Genomic DNA, 20,777 nt, shown 5'->3' on the forward strand with positions numbered 1-20,777 from the left:
TGTCATAAAGGCACCTTTGTGTGTGATTGGCCTAAGAGCAGCGATTGTGACGTGAGCGTGACCGACAGACAGACAGACAGACAGACAAACACTTTGAGATTTTGCCCTTGAGAGCCCCTCCCACCAGGGCGCGCCCTGGTGTTCGGGGAACTAGATAATGATGGCCTTTTGTGAGCCATCATGTGATCCCCGAACACCCTCAGCACGGTATCTATTTCTTACATATCTTGTATTACGCAGTTGTACGGGGTGGCAAACGCAGTTTGCGAGCCCGTACAATGGCGAGGGAGGCTCTCTCAAACGTGATCTCAAGGCCGGAAGTGTATGTATGTATGTATGTACGTCTGTTCGAGACACTGTATTGTGACGTCACCTAAAACCTTTTTTTTTGTACAGCGCATGCGTGACATAGGGCCCAAAACGGTGACCCGAAAAAGGCGATTTACGGCGCGAATAAAGCGTTTTTTCTTTCATAAACGGAAAAAATGCTTAGAAACCCCTGTTTCCAATTGATCTGTGCTATTTTCCGTGTTATAAATGCGCCGAGAAACCGAAACGCGACAGTTTTGATTGTCACGCTCTGACGTCACAATCAAAAGCATCCACTCATGTATAGTATGTGATGTACGCGTGTACGGGTAACAGGAAATATGACCCGTACACATGCATAGGTCCTCCTACGAGCAGGGGGGAATATCGTTGCGCATGCTCGCCGTTAGATGCGGTAACAATAGGTATCAGCCAATCAGAACGCAAAGATCCCTTCTTCCAAATATTTTTGTCTGGGCCAAGGTGTAGAGGCTTTAGGAACATACCACTATCACCTAATCGTGCGGGACAAAGCAAAAGCTTTCATTTGAGGACCCACGAATTTTTAATACATGCTCAGCGTTAGCAGATAATCGGCCGGTAAGACAAAAACCCGACCGCAGCCAGAGAAGACGGTCCTCTATCTTCGCGAATAATAGCTGAAATTTCACGTACGTTTAGGATGATGTTTACTATCGCCCGCCCAACTGGTTTGGCGCATCAATTCAGTAAAACAGGCCCTAAATGTCATTTTAGCGCGTTCGCGTTCTCCGCGGCTAACGCCGACAGTTCGCCGTCTTTAACCGCGAGACTCACACAGTATGTTTAGCATCAACGTGCACTACCGTGGACGGACAGCGGAGGACTCACATTGCCTGACTTGGGCACAGGGAAAGGAAACAGATTATGATACTTCAAGCCGGTAACGGCTGACTCTGTACATGTGAGTTCCTCCGCTGTCCGTCCACGGTAGTGCACGTTGATGCTAAACATACATGTGTGAGTCTCGCGGTTAGAGACGGCGAACTGTCGGCGTCAGCCGCGGAGAACGCGAACGCGCTAAAATGACATTAAGGGCCTTTTTTATTGAATTGATGCGCCAAACCAGTTGGGCGGTCGATAGCAAACATCATCCTAAACGTACGCAAAATTTCAGCTATTATTCGCGAAGATAGAGGACCTTCTTCTCTGGCTGCGGTCGGGTTTTTGTCTTACCGGCCGATTATCTGCTAACGCTGAGCATGTATCAAAAATTCGTGGGTCCTTGATACTTACCGCTCTGTGCCAACCCCCTGCCGCTCAGGAAAGGGCTTGGCGGTAGGGGGCCCGGACCCAGGGGTCAAAACCGGAAGCGTGCCGGAAACCCGGTCCCTCACGCCCGGCCGCGGACCATCCACCGACCCCCGTGGGCCGAGCCCCGGCTACGCGAGCCGGCGCCCGGCGGTGGGCCCATGAGCACCACCGTCCAGCCGCCCCGTCACGCCTGGGAACCAGGCGGAGAAGAAGAAGAAAAAACCCCCAAGGGAGGGTCGGGAGGGAAGAGAAAAGATTGCGTCGCGCGTAGGTGTGCTTGCCTCGGCCGCTGTGATGCGATTGAGCCCGCCCACGCCCGACGCTCCGTATCAACGACGGTTAACAATAATGTTAACCTGCCATTGATACTTACCGCTCTGTGCCAACCCCCTGCCGCTCAGGAAAGGGCTTGGCGGTAGGGGGCCCGGACCCAGGGAACAAAACCGGAAGCGTGCCGGAAACCCGGTCCCTCACGCCCGGCCGCGGACCATCCACCGACCCCCGTGGGCCGAGCCCCGGCTACGCGAGCCGGCGCCCGGCGGTGGGCCCATGAGCACCACCGTCCAATAAACTCTACCTACCCGGGCCCGGCTCGCATCCTCGCCGCTACGACACGCCAATAACTCAGACTACAAGACTCTCATGTTCACCGTTTTCCCCCCTTCCCCAAAAAGTCCTGTCCTAGCGTCCGCCCTGAAGGCCTCCCACCAGCGCTCTTGCGCCCGCCAGGCTTTGTTCCGGGATCCGCACGTAGCGCATGTAGCAGTTGCTGCGCCATCGACCAAGCGCCTAAATAACCGCCGTCGACGCCCCGAGCCTCGCCGCCTCCGTGGCCGCCCCGATCCGCAGGCTGTGTCCCCCGAACCGCTCTGACTCCACCCCAGCCTTGTCCAGCGCCGCCCGCAAACCGTCGACGAGCTGCCTTCGCGTCAGCGGGGCGCCATTTGGCCACAGGAACAGCGGGCCTTCCTGGGAGCCTCTTGCCGCCACGTAAGCTAAAAGCGCGGACACTGGGCACACCCCTCCCGGCGGAGCCCGACCCAGGAAGACAAAAGCCCCCTCGCCGAACTGGTCGGTTTTAGACATCTTGATTCGTAACCTCACCCACGACGGGTCGGGGAAACGGTCGACGGCCAAGTCCCGCACCACTAGATGCCGCAACGGCGAAAACTCTCGAAGGGACGGCACCGTGAACTCCCCGACACGGAGGCACCCAAAAAACCCTACACACACTGCCGCCCACAGAAGCCGCGCCTGTGCCTGGTCCGCGAACCCGTTCCAAACGCCCCGCAATCGTGCCAGCAGAGGAACCGTCAGCGGCAAGCGAGAGTCCGTCTGACGCCGCCCCTCGTTTGCCTGCACGCGCTGAATACCCCGCAGCAGGCGGTCCAATAGCGGCGGCCGCGGTTGGAATGGGTCGGCGGCCCCCGCCGTGATGTGGAGGCTGCGCACCGCGGAGAGATACTGGCGCACGGTCGAGGCCGCGCAGCCGTCCTCCGCCAGCGCCGACGCAAAGAGGCAGAACGTGTCGAGCGAAGCGGGAACCGGACATATATTAAGGGCTTCACAGAACGACAGAAAACGACGCTGGCCGGACGAGTACGCTCTCCGTGATGCTGGAGCCAGGCCGTTTAGCGTGTAGACGCGACGAGCCGCTTCCAGTGCGGGGAGGTCCAGGCCTCGTCGCCCCCAAGGAGGGCGTCGAGCGCGACGGCCACCCCGTCCGGCACGACTCGCATGTCCAGCGCCACCTGCGAAAACGGCAGTCCAGTACGGTCGCCCCTCGCGACAGCGCGTCTGCGAAAACATTATCTACCCCCGCTATGTGTTCCGACCGAAAGCAAAAATTAAGTTGGGCTGCGACGAACTGCAACGCGCGCAGAAGAGGCAGCAGCCGCCCGTCCCTACTAGATCCGGAGTTGATCGCCGCCACGACCGTGGTGTTGTCGCACTGGAACAGCACCGACTCGCCACGCCACGTGGGACCCCAGACCACGGCCGCCACCAGCACCGGATAGAGCTCCTTGGGCGCGATCGGCTGATCGCGCCATGGCAACGACCAAGGCGATGCAAAACCCCGCCACGGAGAAGAGGAGACGGCAACGGCGCCGTAGCCCCAACAGCCAGACGCGTCCGATTGCACGCGCAACGAAGGAGCCCATGAGCCGACCGTCGACGCCAGCCCGACGCCGTTCCACGACGCCGCAAACGCCAGCCACTACGCGATATCCGCCCGCGCGGCCTGATTTAGGCGCACAAAACGGTCGAGCTGCCGCGCCGTGTGAGCGAGGTCCAGAAGTCGACGCACGAACGACCGGCCCGGACGCACGACCAGACTCGCGTGATGCATCAAGCCGACGAGAGACAAGAGCTCCCGCTTAGTGCACGCCCGCTTGCCCGCGACAGCCGTCAGCTGCGACCTCAATCTGTGAAGCTTGTCCTCCGGGAGCCGCAAGACGCCGGCCACCGTGTCGAACTCGATCCCCAGAAAGGTGAGCGTCGACGCCGGACCCTCAACCTTATGCATCGCGACCGGGACGCCGAGCTCCTTGCACACCGCCAACGCCCTCTCCAAATTGCGAGCGCACTCCGACTTCCCGGCCCGGCCCAGCACGAGAAAGTCGTCGAGGTAGTGGAGACCGACGGTGACGCCAGCGCGGAACATGACCCACAGCAGGGCGTCCGCGACGGCGGAGAAGATCTTCGGCGCCGACCTCAGGCCAAAAGGCAACGCCGCGTCGAGGTACACTGCACCTTTCCAGCGAACGCCGAGAAGACAACGGTCGTCCGGATGCACCGGAACCACGCGGTACGCCGCTCGAAGGTCCAGCTTCGCAAGGAGGCAATCCGGACCAAGCAGGCGTACGAGGTCGACTGCGTCGTCGATACTCGCATAGCGAAGCGAGCACCAACGACGATCGACCCCGTCGTTAACGCTGGCTGCCGCTGGAGCTGACAAATCGACGATGAGCCGCCACCGACCCGGTTGGTGAGGCTTCGGCAGAACGCCAAACGGGCTGACGTGCACCCGAGACGCGTACGGCGAGGCATCCAACGGCAGCATGCGTCGAGCGCGGACTTCGTCGTAGAGGTAGCCGTCGACGACCTCGGCGTGAGCCGTCGCCGAGCGTAAATTGCGCCCGGACACGCGCAACGGGCTGCCCGACGCGAACCCGATGCGAAAGCCCTCTCGAAAACCCTTGCAGATGTATTCGGCGAACGAACGATCCGGATGAGGCGCTAGCCAAAAAACCCAGCGATCGAGCACTACGGGCGTAGTCACCGTCGCCAGGGGCGCCGGCAACGGGTGACCATTTCGCACGCAGGCTTGGAGCGCAAAGAGGTCCGCCATGTAGCGATAGCGACCCCCCAAAACGTTGCACGCCAGCGAGCGAAGGCGCTCGAGCTCTACACACGAAAAAACACAACCATACGGCGCCCAAACCTGCGCGACGTGGAGGGGAGAACGCTCGGAACGACGGAAAAAATACGCGAAAGCCATGGAGAACGGCCAGAAGCCAAAGGCGAAGAGCGAACGAGAAAAAGGAAAAAGCCAATAAATACGCAATAATCACGATAAGCCAGCACACGCGCGCTAACCACGCGCAACTGCACAGCCGAAGCGATAACGACAAAGAAAACCAAAAAACGCCAACGAACAACCAACTAGCCGTGGCTACACTAGCAGTAGTCCACAAACAAAAACGTCACGCAGCCAACGCATTTACTCCGGACGCCCGCCGCGCGACACGGGCGAGCGCTCCCGATCGCTGCCTCGACGAACGCCACGCGACTCCCGGCCACGCTCGCCTTTTCCCGGGTCGTTGCGCTCGCGACGGGGCGAATCGCAGTGCTTGGCCCGATGAGCTCCCCAACAAACATTGCACACGTGCCGGTAAGTGCAATTCGGAAATTGACATGCTCCCTCGTTGTATCCGCGGCAAATCGGCCGTGGTTTTGTGCGAGCACCCGCCGGCGACGCGGCGCGAGCCACATTTCGATCCGTCGAGGCATCGCGCAACGAGCAAACGGCTTTAACGTGGTCGGTATCCAGGCAGAGAGGGCAGCGCGGCGCATTGTTGCCGAGAGCCACGAACGTCTGGGCATAAATGCCCTGATGCGGTGTGGCCCAGTCCATCGCCGGACGCACAGCGGCGAGCTTACGGAAACGCGTGTCGTAAGTACGCCAACCCTCGCCCCCGAGTTTGGCCGCTTCCTGTAGGATGAGGCGCATATACGAGAACAGCGACGCCGCGCGTGATGGGTCGCCAGCGCAGCGTACGATCGCGTACGTACTAAAACAGCGCGCCCAGCTAAGGACGCTCGGAATCGAGCGCAGCTGGGAGCGCGACTGAGGCATCCACTCGAAAAACGGACCAACCTCGCGCTTCAACAGCTCGAGGTTGTCCGGCAGAAGCTCCGCCAGCTCCACGTACTGACCCGCCTGGATCTTCGCCACCATCTTGCCGGAGACTGACACGCCGTCCTCCAACGCGAAGTCCGGCGACGTTGGCGGAGGAACCGCCTGAGCCAGCGCACGTGCCAGAGCCCCGAACGAGGTGCCGTCGACCGCGGCAGCGGACGGCACCACTCCAGGAGGCGCCTCGCCGTCCCCGAGCACCGCGATACCCGGGATCGCCGGCATCTGAGGTAGCTCCTCCAACGCTAGGAACACAAAGAACACCGCCGTACACCACGCACGCAGGCACGCAGGCCGAAAAGACACGCAGACACACCCAGAAGAGCGCCGCGCCGTGCAACCACGTACTCAGCTGCCCAAAACCGCGCGGGCGCCAACCGCGCGCCACGAAACCACGTACTCAGCTGCCCGAGACCGCGCGGGCGCCAAGCGCGCGCAAAATTAGCAACAATGCAGCTGCGCCGCTGCGCCGCCGCCGCAGAAACCACGACGCGTGCAGCTGAGACCGAGCCCGCGCCCGCCACGAGCCACAGGTGCACCGCGAAAGGAAGACAGGAGAGGACGGGAAGGGGGGTTAGGGAGTGGGTAGGGAAAAAACGTAAAGAAAAAACGGGGACCACCGAACCTCCTCCGCGGGAACCAGCCGGGCGAAAAGGCCTAAGCTACCGTACTTACCGTGCTCCCGGGAAGCGTTTCCATCCGACGCGCCGTCGGCCGGTAGAGCCGCCTGGCCCGCGTGTTGCGCGTACGCGGCCACGCCCGCTTGCACGGCATTCTGGATAATCGCCTGAAGCGCCGGTCCGGTGACAGCGACCACCGGGTTTTGCGCGTCGCGCTGCTGCTGGATAGCAGGTTGCTGATCCTGCAATCGCTGAGCTTGATCCGGCGGGTTTTGAAGAGCTTGATCCGGCGGGTTTTGATCCATGATGATGAGAAAGAAGAGAAAAGATTGCGTCGCGCGTAGGTGTGCTCGCCTCGGCCGCTGTGATGCGAATGAGCCCGCCCACGCCCGACGCTCCGTATCAACGACGGTTAACAATAATGTTAACCTGCCATCAAATCAAAGCTTTTGCTTTGTCCCGCATGATTAGGTGATAGTGGTATGTTCCTAAAGCCTCTACACCTTGGCCCAGACAAAAATATTTGGAAGAAGGGATCTTTGCGTTCTGATTGGCTAGTAAGTATTGTTACCTCACCAACGGCGAGCATGCGCAACGATATTCCCCCCTGCTCCTCCTACGTCAGAAAAGCACCTAATTAGGAAAACATTGCAATCATGCAAGTATTTACAGTATGTTATAATGTAGGTACAGCTGTAGTAGCTAACGGCTGTACTGACCATGTGAATGTGACAACATAAATTATGACGTCCCACTATGTTATTCACTCGCGTACAGTAAGCGGTGGGAGGCTCTGCATGATGGCAACACGGTGAACACCGGGCCATCATTCTCTAGTTTTAGAAAAGCTGATGTGCATAATGTGCATGACACTGCCTAACCATGGCATGCATTATTTTCCGCAAAACCCTACAATTGACCTCTCATGCGACACAGAGCTACCCCTTCCTAGCCCTAACTCTGCCCCTTCGGGTTTTCGTGTCACGAGGACCATTATCAGCTCGCAGTTGGGTTTGCGTGCTGCGAGCGAAGCTCGCAGCACGACAAACCCAACGTGCTCCTTTACTGCGTTCCCTTGATAAACGTTACTAAGTAAGCTCATTGTTATGTGCCCGTTATGTTTAATAGTATTTATTCTTGGCGGCTAGCATAGATATATCAGCATATTGTTATATCTATGCTGCAAACTATTGAACACAATCCGGGGTTACTATCTACTGTGACGTCACCTAATATACGGGAGAGTATGACATCACAATGAATGTGATGTCATAAAGGCACCTGTGGGTGTGATTGGTTTAAGAGCGATTGTGACGTGAGCGTTACCGACAGACAGACAGACAGACAGACAGACAGACAGACAGACAGACAGACAGACAGACAGACAGACACACACACACTTTGAGATTTTGCCCCATCACGTTTGAGAGCCCCTCCCACCAGGGCGCGCGCGGGCTTCGCCCGCGCGCGCCCTGGTGGGATTATCTAGTATCCCTGATTCAAGCATCCAAACTGTTCTACGACAACTCTTGAGTATCCTACAGAAGTGATTTTACTCAAGAAAAATTTATTGAAATTGACAGTCAGCTTTCTACACATCTTTCACGTAATATTAAAAATAACTTGACTTATCTGCGCACTCGTCATTCTCTAAGTAAGCGTCAGAAATTTGGCTGACGTTTGCTGGGTGGATCTCTGTCTGTTCCAAGAGGTTTCACTATACTAACTAAAGGTTCATAATCAGAGCCTTCTAGCTAAAAACTACCTTCGGTTCAGTGCATGCGAAAAAAGACTGAAACAGCGGGACTCTTACTTGAATTGGTGTATGTTGCAGCACACGAAGAGTGATACGAATCACGGTCTTGTTTGAAGGTATGTACTGTGTAACTGCCTTGATTCTTCTATTTCAAAATTGATGATGAGAGGAAAAGAAAAAAGGAAGCGAAACTCGATCTTACTAGCGTTGCCAAAGGATCGGTGAGTAGCCAAATAAATTTCACGTGACACGTAGGAGTTCCCAAAGAGAGCGAGAGAGTAGACGTCTTTTCCACTAAAGAACATGAGCTCAGTGCGAATAAAAGCCACATTGCTTCTAGGTAGAAGTAACCTAGTTTGATCGACGTCGCTCACCCGTTTCTCAGCGGGAGCCACCCTATCCGTTCGAAGAACAACACTTGACGTCCACCTTCACCGCTACACTCTCAAGCAGCTTTCAGCTGATCTACAGAGTTTGTTCGCTGCAAATTTAAAAGAATTTACTGCAAAGAACAACACTGAGTACGCAATGTCTTACGAAGCCTACCTCAATGAACGTGAGTGAACAAAAATCGTTATCCCTTAGAGAAACGTTCTGTAGAGAGAACGGATCTCGACTGCGATTCAAATGTCCAAAAAAGCTTTATCAAGGCCGCTAAGGTACCCCCACTTCCGACTCCCTTACACAGCAGATGCATCTGTACTTATAGACCGGTGTCGTGGTCCACATCAACGCTAAACTAAGAGCCTTGGAAGCAAAAATCAATGGTAAGTACACAATTACCCCCCTTCATTACCCGTTTTCAACTGACGTCAACAGAAAGTGGAAACTCGCTGCCAGGAGCTCTTGAACAAAGCCTGTCAGGACTTCGATTCGAGGTCAATCCAAAAGGACCGTTTCCCATGGCAGACGACGAGGTTCAAGTCACCCAACCAACCGGAGCAGGGATGATAGTCAAGCCGTTAGACTGCGACGTCGTCGTGGCTGGCGGTGGAAGGTGCAGTCGTCAAATTAAATCTTCATCATGAATTTTTCTAAAATAAAAGTGTTTTAGTGCAGGAATTGGTGCAGCTCTTTCGGCTGCGCGATCTGGTGCTCGCACCGTTTGCATTCAAGGTACAGCGTTTCGACTCACGGCAAGTAATATTATTACCCCACTACAAACACACAGGACGCCCTGTTCTGGGTGGTAATGCTTCAAGTGAAGTCAGAGTTCAGATGGTCGGTGCCGATATAGGAGGAAGTATGTTATAGGGACCAACCAACGCTTGTGCAAATAGTGTGCTTTACTTTTACTACACAGCGCGAGGAAAGCAAGATGAGACTGAGGCAAGGGAAGGTGGGCTGCTTGAAGAAATCCGATTGGACAACTCCATAGCAAATCCCCAAGTGTGCCCAACCTTATTGGGCTACTAGTCCCTTATTGCTATAAACCTTCCTCTTTTAGTTTTGTGCTGAAATGCTGTCTCTAACGTTTCTTGACAAATTTCGGGCGGAGCCTAACATGACCCTGCTACTCAATACCTGGTTTACCGGAGTTCATAAAGATGACGACGGAACCATTCGGGTAAATAATTCAAACTAAGGGTCTCACACTTCCTAACAAAACAAAATAAATGCGACAGGTTGCCTACGCTGATAACCAACTCACTCAGAAACGCTACGAAATATCTGGAAAGGTTTTCATCGACTGCTCAGGCGACGGCCGTCTCGGAGTCGAGGCTGGCTGTCACTGGACTCAAGGAAGAGAATCTAAGGCTCAATACGGCGAGTCTCTTGCCATGGACGTCGCTGATACGCTCACTGAAGGAACTACGTTAATTTTTCAAGCCAAGTAAGAACCGGTTATAGTACTAAGCTAATACATGTTGACTCGACCTACCTGTAAGGGAAATGGGCAAGCCAATGCCATTTCAGCCGCCTCCGACGTTTACACGCAAATTCACTGCAGACGATTTTAAATTTCGCCACTTTGCAGCAATCGACGTTGGTATCTAAGAGAAAATCTATTAAGCCCTATAGCTGCAGGTCTCTACTGTATCAAGGCTATTGGTGGATTGAGGTTTCGTATCCCTACGATACGGTGAGTGACGGCGAAAAAATTATGGAAGAACTAATAGAGGCTCTAATCGGCGTATGGGACTACATCAAAAACGGAGAAAGAATGTTTGACGCCGATCCGACCAACTGGGCCCTAGACTGGTTCGGTAAGCCCTAGCTCAATCATTGATACAAAATCTCTACCGTCAAGTTGCGAAGGGCAATATCCATGTAAGCGTGAAGCGCGAAGAATGATTGGGATTCACGTTCAGACACAAAACGAAATCGTTCCCCAGCCGACTGATTTCTTCGACGTCGTCTGTCACGGAGGATGGAGTTTTGATCTCCACAATCCAAAAGGTAGCTCTTCGAGATCCTAAGATCCTTTCAGTATTTTCACACTCATTTCATTGATTATCACAGGAATCAACGACCCAAATGGCAGACCCAATATGTCAATTCACGTTCCGTACATATACGGAACGCCTCTCCGGTCCTTTATCTCTGCAAATGTTCCAAATCTCATGTTTGCAGGCCGACTTTCCAGTTTCTCTCACGTCGTCTACGGTTCTCAACGCGTCATGGCCACATGCACAACGGTATAGCAGTGAAACACATAGCGCGGTGTGAAAATTGACGGTACGCGTACTTATTCACTAAGCACGGTCAAGCCGCTGGAACTGCTGCTGCATATGCCGTGCAGTACGGAATAACTCCTCAACAACTAGCAGAGGATGCTGATGCTGTATGGAGCGTTCAACAGGTAAAACAGCTTCGGATACCGCATGTGCCAACATCCGAGTCCCATCTTTGCAGCAACTACTACGTGACGATCAGTTCGTTGTAAACCAAATCAATCAAGATCCAAGAGACATGGCCTTGAAAGCAACAGTATCAGCAACCAGGTTAAGAAGAAACCATTTCGATGCCAGTCGCTAGACGCGCGAGTTATAGTGCAGTAGACGGAAGTGAAGCAAAGGAAGCCATTTCGGGACAGACAAGAGCTGTCTATGGGCCCGGCGGCTGTCTTTCTGGGCAATGCTTGCCAGGAACAAATAGATGGATAAGGCAGAGAGATTCCACATGCCAACCAGCGTCTCCTTTCACTGATCCTTCTCTCCTAGTTCCACCGTTCCTGCTGCGATAACACTTGAGTGGGAATCACCAATAACAATTGGACAAGTCCAGTTCATTTTTGACTCAGCACTGTGGAGAGAATTCACTTTCTCAAACGTGCTGGAAAGTCAGGCAAGGATGATCTGGGGAAGGCCCATGCCTGAGACGGTCAAAGACTACAACATTCAAGTGCGTGTCGAAGGATCAGCACAGTGGCAGACAATCGCTGCTATTGAGGTAGAATATAGAAGCTCTTTTGAGACGTCAATGACAATGCCTTACTGCAGGACAACTATCAAAGACGACGAGTTCATGACGTAAGTTGATCAAACTTGCTCTCAAAACTACGTCGTTTTTTTGACGCTTAGTTGAATCTTCCGGACAAATACTCGGGTCTCAAAGTGGAAGTGACTGCCACTAACGGTTGCGACCAGGCCCGAATATGGTACTCATAAAACCCTCTTACGATATTCTTGCCTACATTCGATTTTAGTGAAATCCGGGTGTATCCAGTGGGCCAAACGGGAAAATTTCCTCCAAAGCCTCCATCGCTAGAGAGCACAGTCTCCAGTATACCCATGACTACTATTAGCCTAGCTACACCAAAACCGCCAAAAAACTGGCTCAATGGATCACAGTTTCCTGTTGCCTAGCTACGCACGAGTTGTATCTGTCCACTGTATGCGCTGGTATTAAACGGTCTGTTGCGTCTTGGCTGTACGGTCAACGGCTCTACGGCAACTACTTCTTCGAGTGAAAATGCGGTGAACGTCTCGCGTGAACGGAAGTGAAGCACCCCTCTACTAAAGTAGTAGGCGGAGTACTGTAGGCGGAAAGCCTTTCATCGCTGCAGATGCTCCTGCTTAGGCGGTTCATCTTACCTTCAGCTTTCAAAAATATCGATTGCAAGTAGTCAACGCTTTGTTGTAGAAACAATAAAGCACGGACTTCGGTCATTCCTACAACTTGGATCAAAAGGATCAACTAACGTACCTGTACCAATACCAACGTCGTAGAGACTTTCAGCAGAGCCGGAATATTCTTCTACCCTGAAAAAAGAGGAAACAAATTTGCACCCATTCCCGTAATTTACATAAATGCACAATTGTTTGTTCGCTAAGGTCCCACGGTCGGTCTACCCATCCATGATTCCTGCACAATGCTAAGGAGTGCGTAACAAGAAAACCGTTATGAAGCCGTAAATTACAGAATGGCTACACCGGCAACTATAGACAAACCCCAACACTACTCCCACTCTTTCAACTGAGTTACATAAGAAGAGATGACGCGGCGCCAATCCGTTTCTTGCTACAGACTCCGGCTTTAACGTCTCCCACGTATTCTGCTATTTATGAATATAAGAGACAACTCAAGCCCCCCAAATCAGACTTTCCCTCCACTTGTTCAAGGCACTATAAGCAAGATGAAGACTAGCGCGACTCGTATGTTCCTGATACACTGCTTCTGCTTGGGTGCAGCGTTAGCATCTTCTGCAACTATCGATAACAACACGCCGTCTCTTCGAGAGGCCGTCACAGATCTCAGCTAGAGCTAAAGTATGGGCGCAGCAGATTAGTCCTAACGTTAGCTTAACTCTAGCTACACCCAGGTAGACATTCTAACTACTAATGGATTCAAAAATCAACCTGGTACCACCTCCAGCGGGGTCAAAAAAGGTTGTATTAAAATTTCGGTCAGTCAATAACATAGTTATAGCACCTGCTAAAACTGGTAAAGATAATAATAGTAAAAATACAGTTATTAAAATTGATCAAACAAATAGTGGAAGTCGATCCATTGTTATTCCTGGAGCTCGCATATTAAATATAGTTGTAATAAAATTTATTGCTCCAAGTATTGATGAAACCCCTGCTAAATGAAGACTAAATATCGCCATATCTACTGATCCTCCTGAGTAATTGAAGGTAAGACAACACATAAAAAGACATCACTACATCTCCAATAGTACTATGTCACAGGACCACCCGGGAAAGACGGACGCGATGGATCTAAAGGAGCAAAGGGTGAAAAGGGAGACACCACGAGCCCAGGTTTGGTCTTTGTGCTCCGCTGAAGCCCAAAGTTAGTTATGTAATACGCAGATTCTTCTCTTTAGGGTGCCCTCTCTGTGACCTATACACGGTGGGGTAGAACGTCGTGCAGCCGCGGAGCTGAGCTTGTTTATCGTGGAACAGCTGGTGGAGAACGCTATACTCATTCAGGAGGTGGAACGAATACGCAATGTTTGCCTGAAAACCCTATCTACAACAATTATTTCACTGGAATTCAATCTGCTGCTTACATGTACAATACAGAGTATCAGACGGAGGATTGGAATCCCTTCAGTCCAAGAGCGTTCCCCAACGATGACGTGCCGTGTGCAGTTTGCCGCGTAAAGCGAAAGAGCTCACTACTTCATATACCGGCTAGAAACGTTTGCCCATCTGGTTGGCGAAAAGAATATGATGGATATCTGATGACCGACAAGTTTGACCATGCACACCCACGTGATTTCCTTTGCGTACATAAGCACGCTGAATCCGTCCAGGAACACGGAGCGATAAAAATGGCGCTCTACTCTATTTCGTGGATGGACGGTGCGGCGGTCCTTACATCCCCGATGCAGAACTTACTTGTGCCATCTGTACAACATGTTATATATAAGAGGAAGCTTAGACAGCTCGATCTCTATGCGCACTTTTGTTCAGTTCATCATTTAACTACATTCTAATGCGAATAATTTTAAGGGATCAAAACTGTCATTTACATGGCGAGTGTCTGATCATAGTCTGATTACGGCGGATTACGGCTACAGACCTTACTTGGCCACATTCTTGACTTCTGTTGGCTTGTTTAAGACGCCTGGACGGTGCACTTCGGTTAGAAGGGGGCAGAAGCTGGCAGAAGCAGCAGGGGGCAGAAGCAGGGTTAGAAGAGGTTAGAAGACGCGAAAACGCATAGCCCGGATGTTTTAACACAAGCCCGGACTAACGGCTACTTCCGGGTAGATCTGTAAGTATCGGTAAGAAAATAACGAAGCCCTTTGATTTAATTGTATTCCTTTGCATAATATCTAGGCTTACTTTCAGACTTGTAGTGCATGATACAGACTTAGGAGAGGCGCATGTAGCTACTAGTACTTGAGAGGCTGGCTTCCATTTCAGGCCAATCTCAGCCAGTGGGATGTAGGCAACAATAAACCAACAAGCTATCAACTGCAAACATACCCGCATTACCCTCTGTGAAATGTAATGTACTGTACTACACAAGTTCAACCCTGAGACGTACATCCGTGTTCTCTTTTGATGAGTTATGAGAAGAGGTCTGGCTTCCATTGACAAGAGAACGACAATCCGTTTCTTACCCTATAATTCCGCATCTTCCTCAATCCTTCCGTCACTTACAGTGGCCTACATATAAGAGAAGACTCGATAACAGTTCAGTGCATTCGTTCAAGGATACTATAATGAAGATCGGCGTCTCTATCACAGCGAGCTGCCTTTGTTTGTGTGCAGCTTTAGTGTCCGCTGCAACAACCACCGACGACAATGTGCAGTCTCTTAGAGATACCGTCACAGCCCTTAACGCAAAAGTAACCTCTCTTACTGCTGATTTTATTTCCATGTTCATGTTTAAATTCTCTATACGCAGGTTGAAATTTTGTCAAGTAACGGATATATTGGACGTGATGGAAGAGATGGAGTTGAAGGTAGCATATCATGTAATAAGAGTAGTACTTATCGTACCGTGCATATTACATTATAATAACAGGACCGCCCGGAAAAGACGGGCGTGATGGATTTAAGAGCGATTGTGACGTGAGCGTTACCGACAGACAGACAGACAGACAGAACCAGACAGAACCACACTTTCAGATTTTGGCCGATCACGTTTGAGAGCCCCTCCCACCAGGGCGCGCGCGGGCGAAGCCCGCGCGCGCCCTGGTGTTCGGGGAATCTACACTATCTCTACACTACTAAGATGAAAAAGACGTCACGGCCTACCGCGCGTTAAATACGGCGCGAGTAACTCTAAGCTTCGCTTCAAATTTCTTCGTTCGCGCTCGCGGCGGCCGTGCGCGAACCGCTTCCGCCGCCGTGCGACGAAAATCGTGACATTTCTATAGAAGCGTCTTCGTCGGGGTCCCCGGGATCCCGCGCACGACGTCGCTCGACGTCACCGTCACGTGCTGTGCGAAGAGCTAAGACTATTCGCGACGTCGAACGCGCAAAGTCGTTCTGCTATTAGCTTCGAAACGCTTCGAAGTATGCTTTCGAAAGCGTTGCGCGACCGTGGCGTTTCGTTTCGTCTGTTTTAGTCTAGGGTGGCGATGACGTCATTCTTTGCGTCATCACCTCTGGGCGCGTTTTCTCGCCGATTTATTTATGTCCCTCTCCCGCGCTTCTCGGTGTCCCACCGTTGCCTTTTAGAGGGATGCGACCATGTAATAAATACCGAGTTATTTACTTAGCCGGTTCTAATAAAAATTGGACTGCTCATAGGTACTGCACCGTTTTGCTTCTAATCGACCAGGAAAATGCTACTTATTTTGTAGGACCGTCGTACTGACAAATACGCAAAAATTAGATTTTCTCCAAGCAGAGGCCTTCCCTCTTATAATAATTTATCCGGGTGTTTGTGCCTTGAGGCGAGTACCTGGAGTTAGGAACTGTTTTGATAACAATAAATAATCGAGCTAGAGTCAGGGGCTACTGGAGTATCTATTTAATGAAGCCGGAGTTAGGGACTGAGATAGATTTGATTGGGCCGGATTTAGGGACTGGGTATCTGAGGACCTTTTTTCTGACTCCGGCTCTCATTGCTGAAAGTTAAAGGTTAAACATGCGTATGGACTTTCCCGTAGTGCAGTCCGTTGTGTAACCAACGCTAATATCACAGATTGAAGCTGGAGTTAGGGATCGACTGTTTAGATAACAGAAATAATCAATCCGGAGCCAGACACCGATTTCTAATAGAAATAGTCAAGTCACGGTTAGGAAACTGAGTATCTAATAGGAATTGTCAAGTAGAGACCTTCCCTCCTATAATGATTTATGGACAGGGTGATTGTTTCTGGAGGCGAGTACCTGGAGTTAGGGGACGGTATTAGTGAGAGAAATAATGAAGCTAGGGACTACTGGAGTGTCTATCGAATAAAGCTGGAGTTAGGGACTGAGTATCTGATAGACTTCATTGGGCCGGAGTTATAGGGAATGTGTATCTGAGGACGTTCGTGTCTCTTTTTTTCTGACTCCGGCTCTCATTGCTGGAAGTTCTCTCCCCCAGAGGTTAATATGCGTGTGGACCTTCCCGTAGTGCATGCAGTAGTGTAACCAACGCTAATAACACAGCTGGAGCAAGGAATCGACTGTTTATATAACAGGAATATTCCAGCAGGAGTCAGAGACTGATTTCTAATAGAAATATTCAAGTCGGAGTTAGGAACTGAGTGTCTAATAGGAACTGTCAAATTGGAGTTCCCTGTACTTTCTTCTTTTTGTTCCCCTATGCGTTTCTCACACTACGGGAGGCCATATAAGCGGTCTATATGCATGATGCATATTCACCGCAGGGAAGGAGAACTTTTAGAAGAGGGAAAGCTATTAGTAAGACCTTGACTGCTAGCCTTCCCTCCTATAATAATTTATCAGGGTGTTTGTGCCTAGAGGCGAGTACCTGGAGTTAGGGACTGTTTTGATAACAGAAATAATCAAGCAAGAGTCGATCAGGAACTACTGGAGTATCTATTTATTAAAACCGGAGTTAGGGACTGAGTATCTAATAGATTTGATTGGGACGGAGTTAGCTAGGGACTGGGTATCTGAGGACCTTTTATCTGACTCCGGCTCTCATTGATGGAAGTTCTGTCCTCCAGAGGTTAATATGGGTAATATGCCAACGCTAATACTGTAACACAGAAATAATGAAGCTGGAGCTAGGCATCGACTGTTTATATAACAGAAATAATCAAGCCGGAGTCAGAGACTGCTGTCTAATACTAATATTCAAGTCAGAGTTAGGAACTGAGTCTCTAATAGGAGTTTTCAATTTGGAGTTCCCTGCCCTTTCACACTACGGGAGGCCATATCAGCGGCATGATGCATATTCACCGCTGGGAAGGAGAACTTTCAGAAAAAGAGGGAAAGCTATTAGTAAGACCAATACCCGGGCGAAGCCGGGTTGACTGCTAGTTAACGCTATAGGGCATATTCACGGGGCGGGGCTTCCGGGGCTTTCGCGGAGTGTGTGGCACGCGAAAAAAGACCATCGCGCTGCATGTTACGATAAACCTCTATAGCCATTTTAGTTATTCGAGGATTACTTAGCTGTTTCGATGGAGAGGTTGTGCCTACAGCGAGTCAAATCGCTAATATCCACAAAAGGGGAAAGGAGGCCCCGATTTTCGGTTTTTTGCCAGACTACATTTCGTACAGTCACTAAACTGTCATTTTAATAAAATTGGCATATTAGCTTTATTTTCGCTTGAACGAAGGTATTTGTGGGTGGGGGCATACGAGTGCGCCTATGTTTTTGCTACACAGTAGCGCGCGCAAAGCCGTCCGTGAATATGCCCTATATAGGCGCATTTGGTTTGCTTACTTACAGGGATTGATAATGCAATCGACATTTAGAAATCCAATGGTGCGCGTTAGTTCTCTTCTCCGGCCGTGCCAATCATGAACGCGAATGGTTTGAAAGCGACTCGACTAGCGTTCATGAACATGGTGATTGGCACACTACAGTAATCCTACGTACGCGAAATACACTATAGCCGTACCGGCCGATCGACCGGTCTCTGTTTTTTGCCGAGGGAGCCATCCGGGGCCGCATCCGGGACAAGCTAGGTAGCTAGATGGGTCTCTACAATCCGTGATGGGTCGTTGGCGTTTAGTACTACCTCTACAGGTTCTACTTGCGTTCGCGCTCATCTGCTTTGGAGTTCTAGTACTCCGTCTGGGAAAGAGCACAGCGGCGTGTAAGGCGCCGGCTACGTTACGAACGCCCACGAATAGACTCACAATCGACACAACAGCGTTGGAAATCCTGCGGTCTATCCACAACGTCGGCATGACGGACCGGAGCGGCGACGAAGCGATGATACGTCTCTTGGCCAGCTTGAACGAGACCGTGACATCAGCGCTGCGGCTTGAGTACGTTGAATCGACGGAAGAAGTAAAGAAACTAGCCGACGTATTCGCACGACTCAAGACTAGGATCTTCACTGAAATGAAAGAGAAACCGAATATGGGAGGAGGAGCACTGGTACATTCGGCCAATACAAGTCAAGGAACTCGAGGCTTTTGCAACTTTCCCCCCACCTTCTTTCTCGACTCTCGACGAACTACTAAACATTTCAAGCCGATTGCTAATTCCAGGCGGCGCAAAATGATTGTCATCGTAACGGAAATGCGGTCGGGATCGTCGTTTGTTGGACGAATCTTTGAACGCAGCCCGGACGTGCTCTATTTCTTTGAGCCGCTCCAGGGCATCAGCTTCATAATGAAGAGTAAGCCGAATGCAAATCTTGAAGTACAACTGCAGTCAGACTTGCTCTCCTCAATTGCGTCTTGCAACTTTGAGACCCAACTCGGTGTAAAGCTTGTCGACGACGTTTCACGTTCGGCGTACTATCCCCGAAATGTCACAGAGGCGTTTATGAAACCGCCGTTCTGTCCAGACGAGTGCTTGTTGCGTTATAATCGATGCCCTGCCATGGAGACAAAACAGGTGGGCGAGCTGTGCGCGTCGCGTCTAGCCGTCGTCGTGAAAGTGATCCGACTGGAGCGTATCAGCGATTTAGAGACGGTTGTTTTGCCGGACAACGTCGATTTGCACGTGCTTCACTTGGTGCGCGATCCTCGAGCGACCATCTTTTCTCGATATAACATTCGCGGTCAGCTAATGAAACATTACACAAGTCGGAATGGCGACACTGCACCGCGCGAAGAGGTGAGTAATAATACGTTGGTCGCAAGCGAGGCCGAGGCTTTGTGCTCGGCGCTGAGAAAAAAGTTTGACTTCATTGAGAGCCGCCGAGGTTCTGATTGGCTCGTGACCACGGGTCGGTATCAACTTGTCACTTTTGAAGAGATTGCGGCGAGTCCTTTTGTTGTCGGAAAACGTTTGCTTGAGTCGTACGGGCTTGAATTCGGTGCGTCGGTCACAAACTGGTTGAAGGAGAATACGAAACTCGAGTCAAACAATCTTGCGCGTAAGAATCCGTATGCGACGAAAAGAAATTCTGAGCAGATAGTCGACGCCTGGAAGGCGTTTCTAAAAGAGCCTAGCACAAGAGAATTGGTTGGATTAATCGAGAGCAAGTGTACAGACGTTCTGAAGAAACTCAACTTCGAATTACTAGTACAGAAGAAATAGTTGCGAGATGGGGCTTAGCATTTGCAGAAAAAACAGTAGTACCTTGCTTCATTGTTTTGCTCAAAATCGAGAGACTGCTAGTGTTGTATTACTGTGATGTATGAAAGAACCTCTAGGCACTGTCTAAGCTTTCCCTCGCTATATTCAATATATGGGGCCTGCGCACAACCAGACTAACGTGTTGCCATAGATCAATGCTGCTTGGCCGCCTGGTACGCGTTCTTCCTCTTCCCGCACTAGAAAGCGCATTTTTACTCCATTTGTAGGTACCTATCTTTTGTAATATTGAAAAGGCTGCTTGGTAGCATTTGTAAATTAGGGTGCATAGAGTATTTCCTGCTTCCCATCTTTTTTGGCCTCACACGCCAAATAACTCCATGCCTCACAAGGACGCATCCGGATTGAATACAACTGCATAATAAGCCTGTTGTACGTGAATCACCGTGCCACGTACGTTCAGTGCCTGATATCGACGTTCTAATACCTCGTTAAGTAATTCTAAGAATACGTGCCATAGGTTTTGCATCATGTAGATACGTTCTTAGTGTCTATTTTTTAGCAAGGTGCGGCAAGCATCTTTCGTCAATGTACCGCATCAGAGAAAATCAAAAGGAAGAAGAAAATACTGTAGCCATTAATTTTCTTTCCTTAGGAAGAGGAAGAACGCATGCCGAGCAGCATTGATCTTTGAGTTTTATAGAAGCAATCTACTAAGGCATCACGTTAGGTGCTTCCAAAATGGTGCGTGTAGATCACCCTAGGCCGGGAGCAACGTAATGTAATTATGACGTCATGATCTTTTTTGGAAGCGATCTACTACAAAATACTTTTTGGCCAAATTTGTATG

At 51.0% G+C, this 20,777-nt stretch overlaps 3 protein-coding genes across 5 annotated transcripts; 2 read left to right on the forward strand and 1 right to left on the reverse strand.

The window, feature by feature from the left end:
* Window positions 1–5,159: 5,159 nt before the first annotated feature.
* On the reverse strand, window positions 5,160–15,427 carry LOC136186514 (uncharacterized). Of its 2 annotated transcripts, XM_065973875.1 has the most exons (16): window positions 15,161–15,427; window positions 15,017–15,113; window positions 14,377–14,964; window positions 12,548–12,603; window positions 12,436–12,513; window positions 10,281–10,392; window positions 10,050–10,210; window positions 9,923–9,997; window positions 9,195–9,432; window positions 8,945–9,145; window positions 8,750–8,879; window positions 8,601–8,692; window positions 8,456–8,543; window positions 7,214–7,258; window positions 6,698–7,145; window positions 5,160–6,267 (listed from the first exon to the last, which is right to left on the reverse strand). In XM_065973875.1, exons 15-16 carry the CDS (start codon window positions 6,945–6,947, stop codon window positions 5,327–5,329), a joined length of 1,191 nt encoding a protein of 396 aa, XP_065829947.1. In that variant the 5' UTR covers window positions 6,948–7,145; window positions 7,214–7,258; window positions 8,456–8,543; window positions 8,601–8,692; window positions 8,750–8,879; window positions 8,945–9,145; window positions 9,195–9,432; window positions 9,923–9,997; window positions 10,050–10,210; window positions 10,281–10,392; window positions 12,436–12,513; window positions 12,548–12,603; window positions 14,377–14,964; window positions 15,017–15,113; window positions 15,161–15,427; the 3' UTR covers window positions 5,160–5,326. The 2 variants fall into 2 exon arrangements, 1 of the variants encoding a protein (XP_065829947.1); XR_010669738.1 differs by lacking the exons at window positions 5,160–6,267; window positions 6,698–7,145; window positions 7,214–7,258; ... (1 more) ...; window positions 15,017–15,113; window positions 15,161–15,427 and having other exon boundaries at window positions 8,193–8,543; window positions 12,548–12,637.
* On the forward strand, window positions 8,514–12,367 carry LOC136186509 (uncharacterized). 2 transcript variants are annotated; one of them, XM_065973867.1, is made up of 21 exons: window positions 8,649–8,738; window positions 8,784–8,954; window positions 8,999–9,057; window positions 9,108–9,165; window positions 9,218–9,395; window positions 9,453–9,514; window positions 9,570–9,641; window positions 9,702–9,787; window positions 9,846–9,965; window positions 10,024–10,232; window positions 10,288–10,388; window positions 10,444–10,605; window positions 10,658–10,798; window positions 10,862–11,037; window positions 11,100–11,201; window positions 11,255–11,343; window positions 11,393–11,506; window positions 11,563–11,791; window positions 11,842–11,871; window positions 11,923–11,999; window positions 12,048–12,367. In XM_065973867.1, the coding sequence occupies exons 1-21, from the start codon at window positions 8,702–8,704 to the stop codon at window positions 12,205–12,207; spliced, it is 2,433 nt and encodes an 810-aa protein (XP_065829939.1). In that variant the 5' UTR covers window positions 8,649–8,701; the 3' UTR covers window positions 12,208–12,367. The 2 variants fall into 2 exon arrangements, with proteins under 2 accessions (XP_065829940.1, XP_065829939.1); XM_065973868.1 differs by having other exon boundaries at window positions 8,514–8,919; window positions 8,984–9,057.
* Window positions 15,428–18,391: 2,964 nt separating the features above from the next.
* Window positions 18,392–20,096, forward strand: LOC136186408 (carbohydrate sulfotransferase 1-like). Its single transcript, XM_065973735.1, has one exon. The coding sequence runs from the start codon at window positions 18,428–18,430 to the stop codon at window positions 19,928–19,930; it is 1,503 nt and encodes a 500-aa protein (XP_065829807.1). The 5' UTR covers window positions 18,392–18,427; the 3' UTR covers window positions 19,931–20,096.
* The last annotated feature ends 681 nt before the right edge of the window (window positions 20,097–20,777 follow it).

This window comes from Oscarella lobularis, chromosome 4 (genome assembly GCF_947507565.1).
Source record: "Oscarella lobularis chromosome 4, ooOscLobu1.1, whole genome shotgun sequence".
In the NCBI taxonomy this organism is placed as follows: domain Eukaryota; kingdom Metazoa; phylum Porifera; class Homoscleromorpha; order Homosclerophorida; family Oscarellidae; genus Oscarella; species Oscarella lobularis.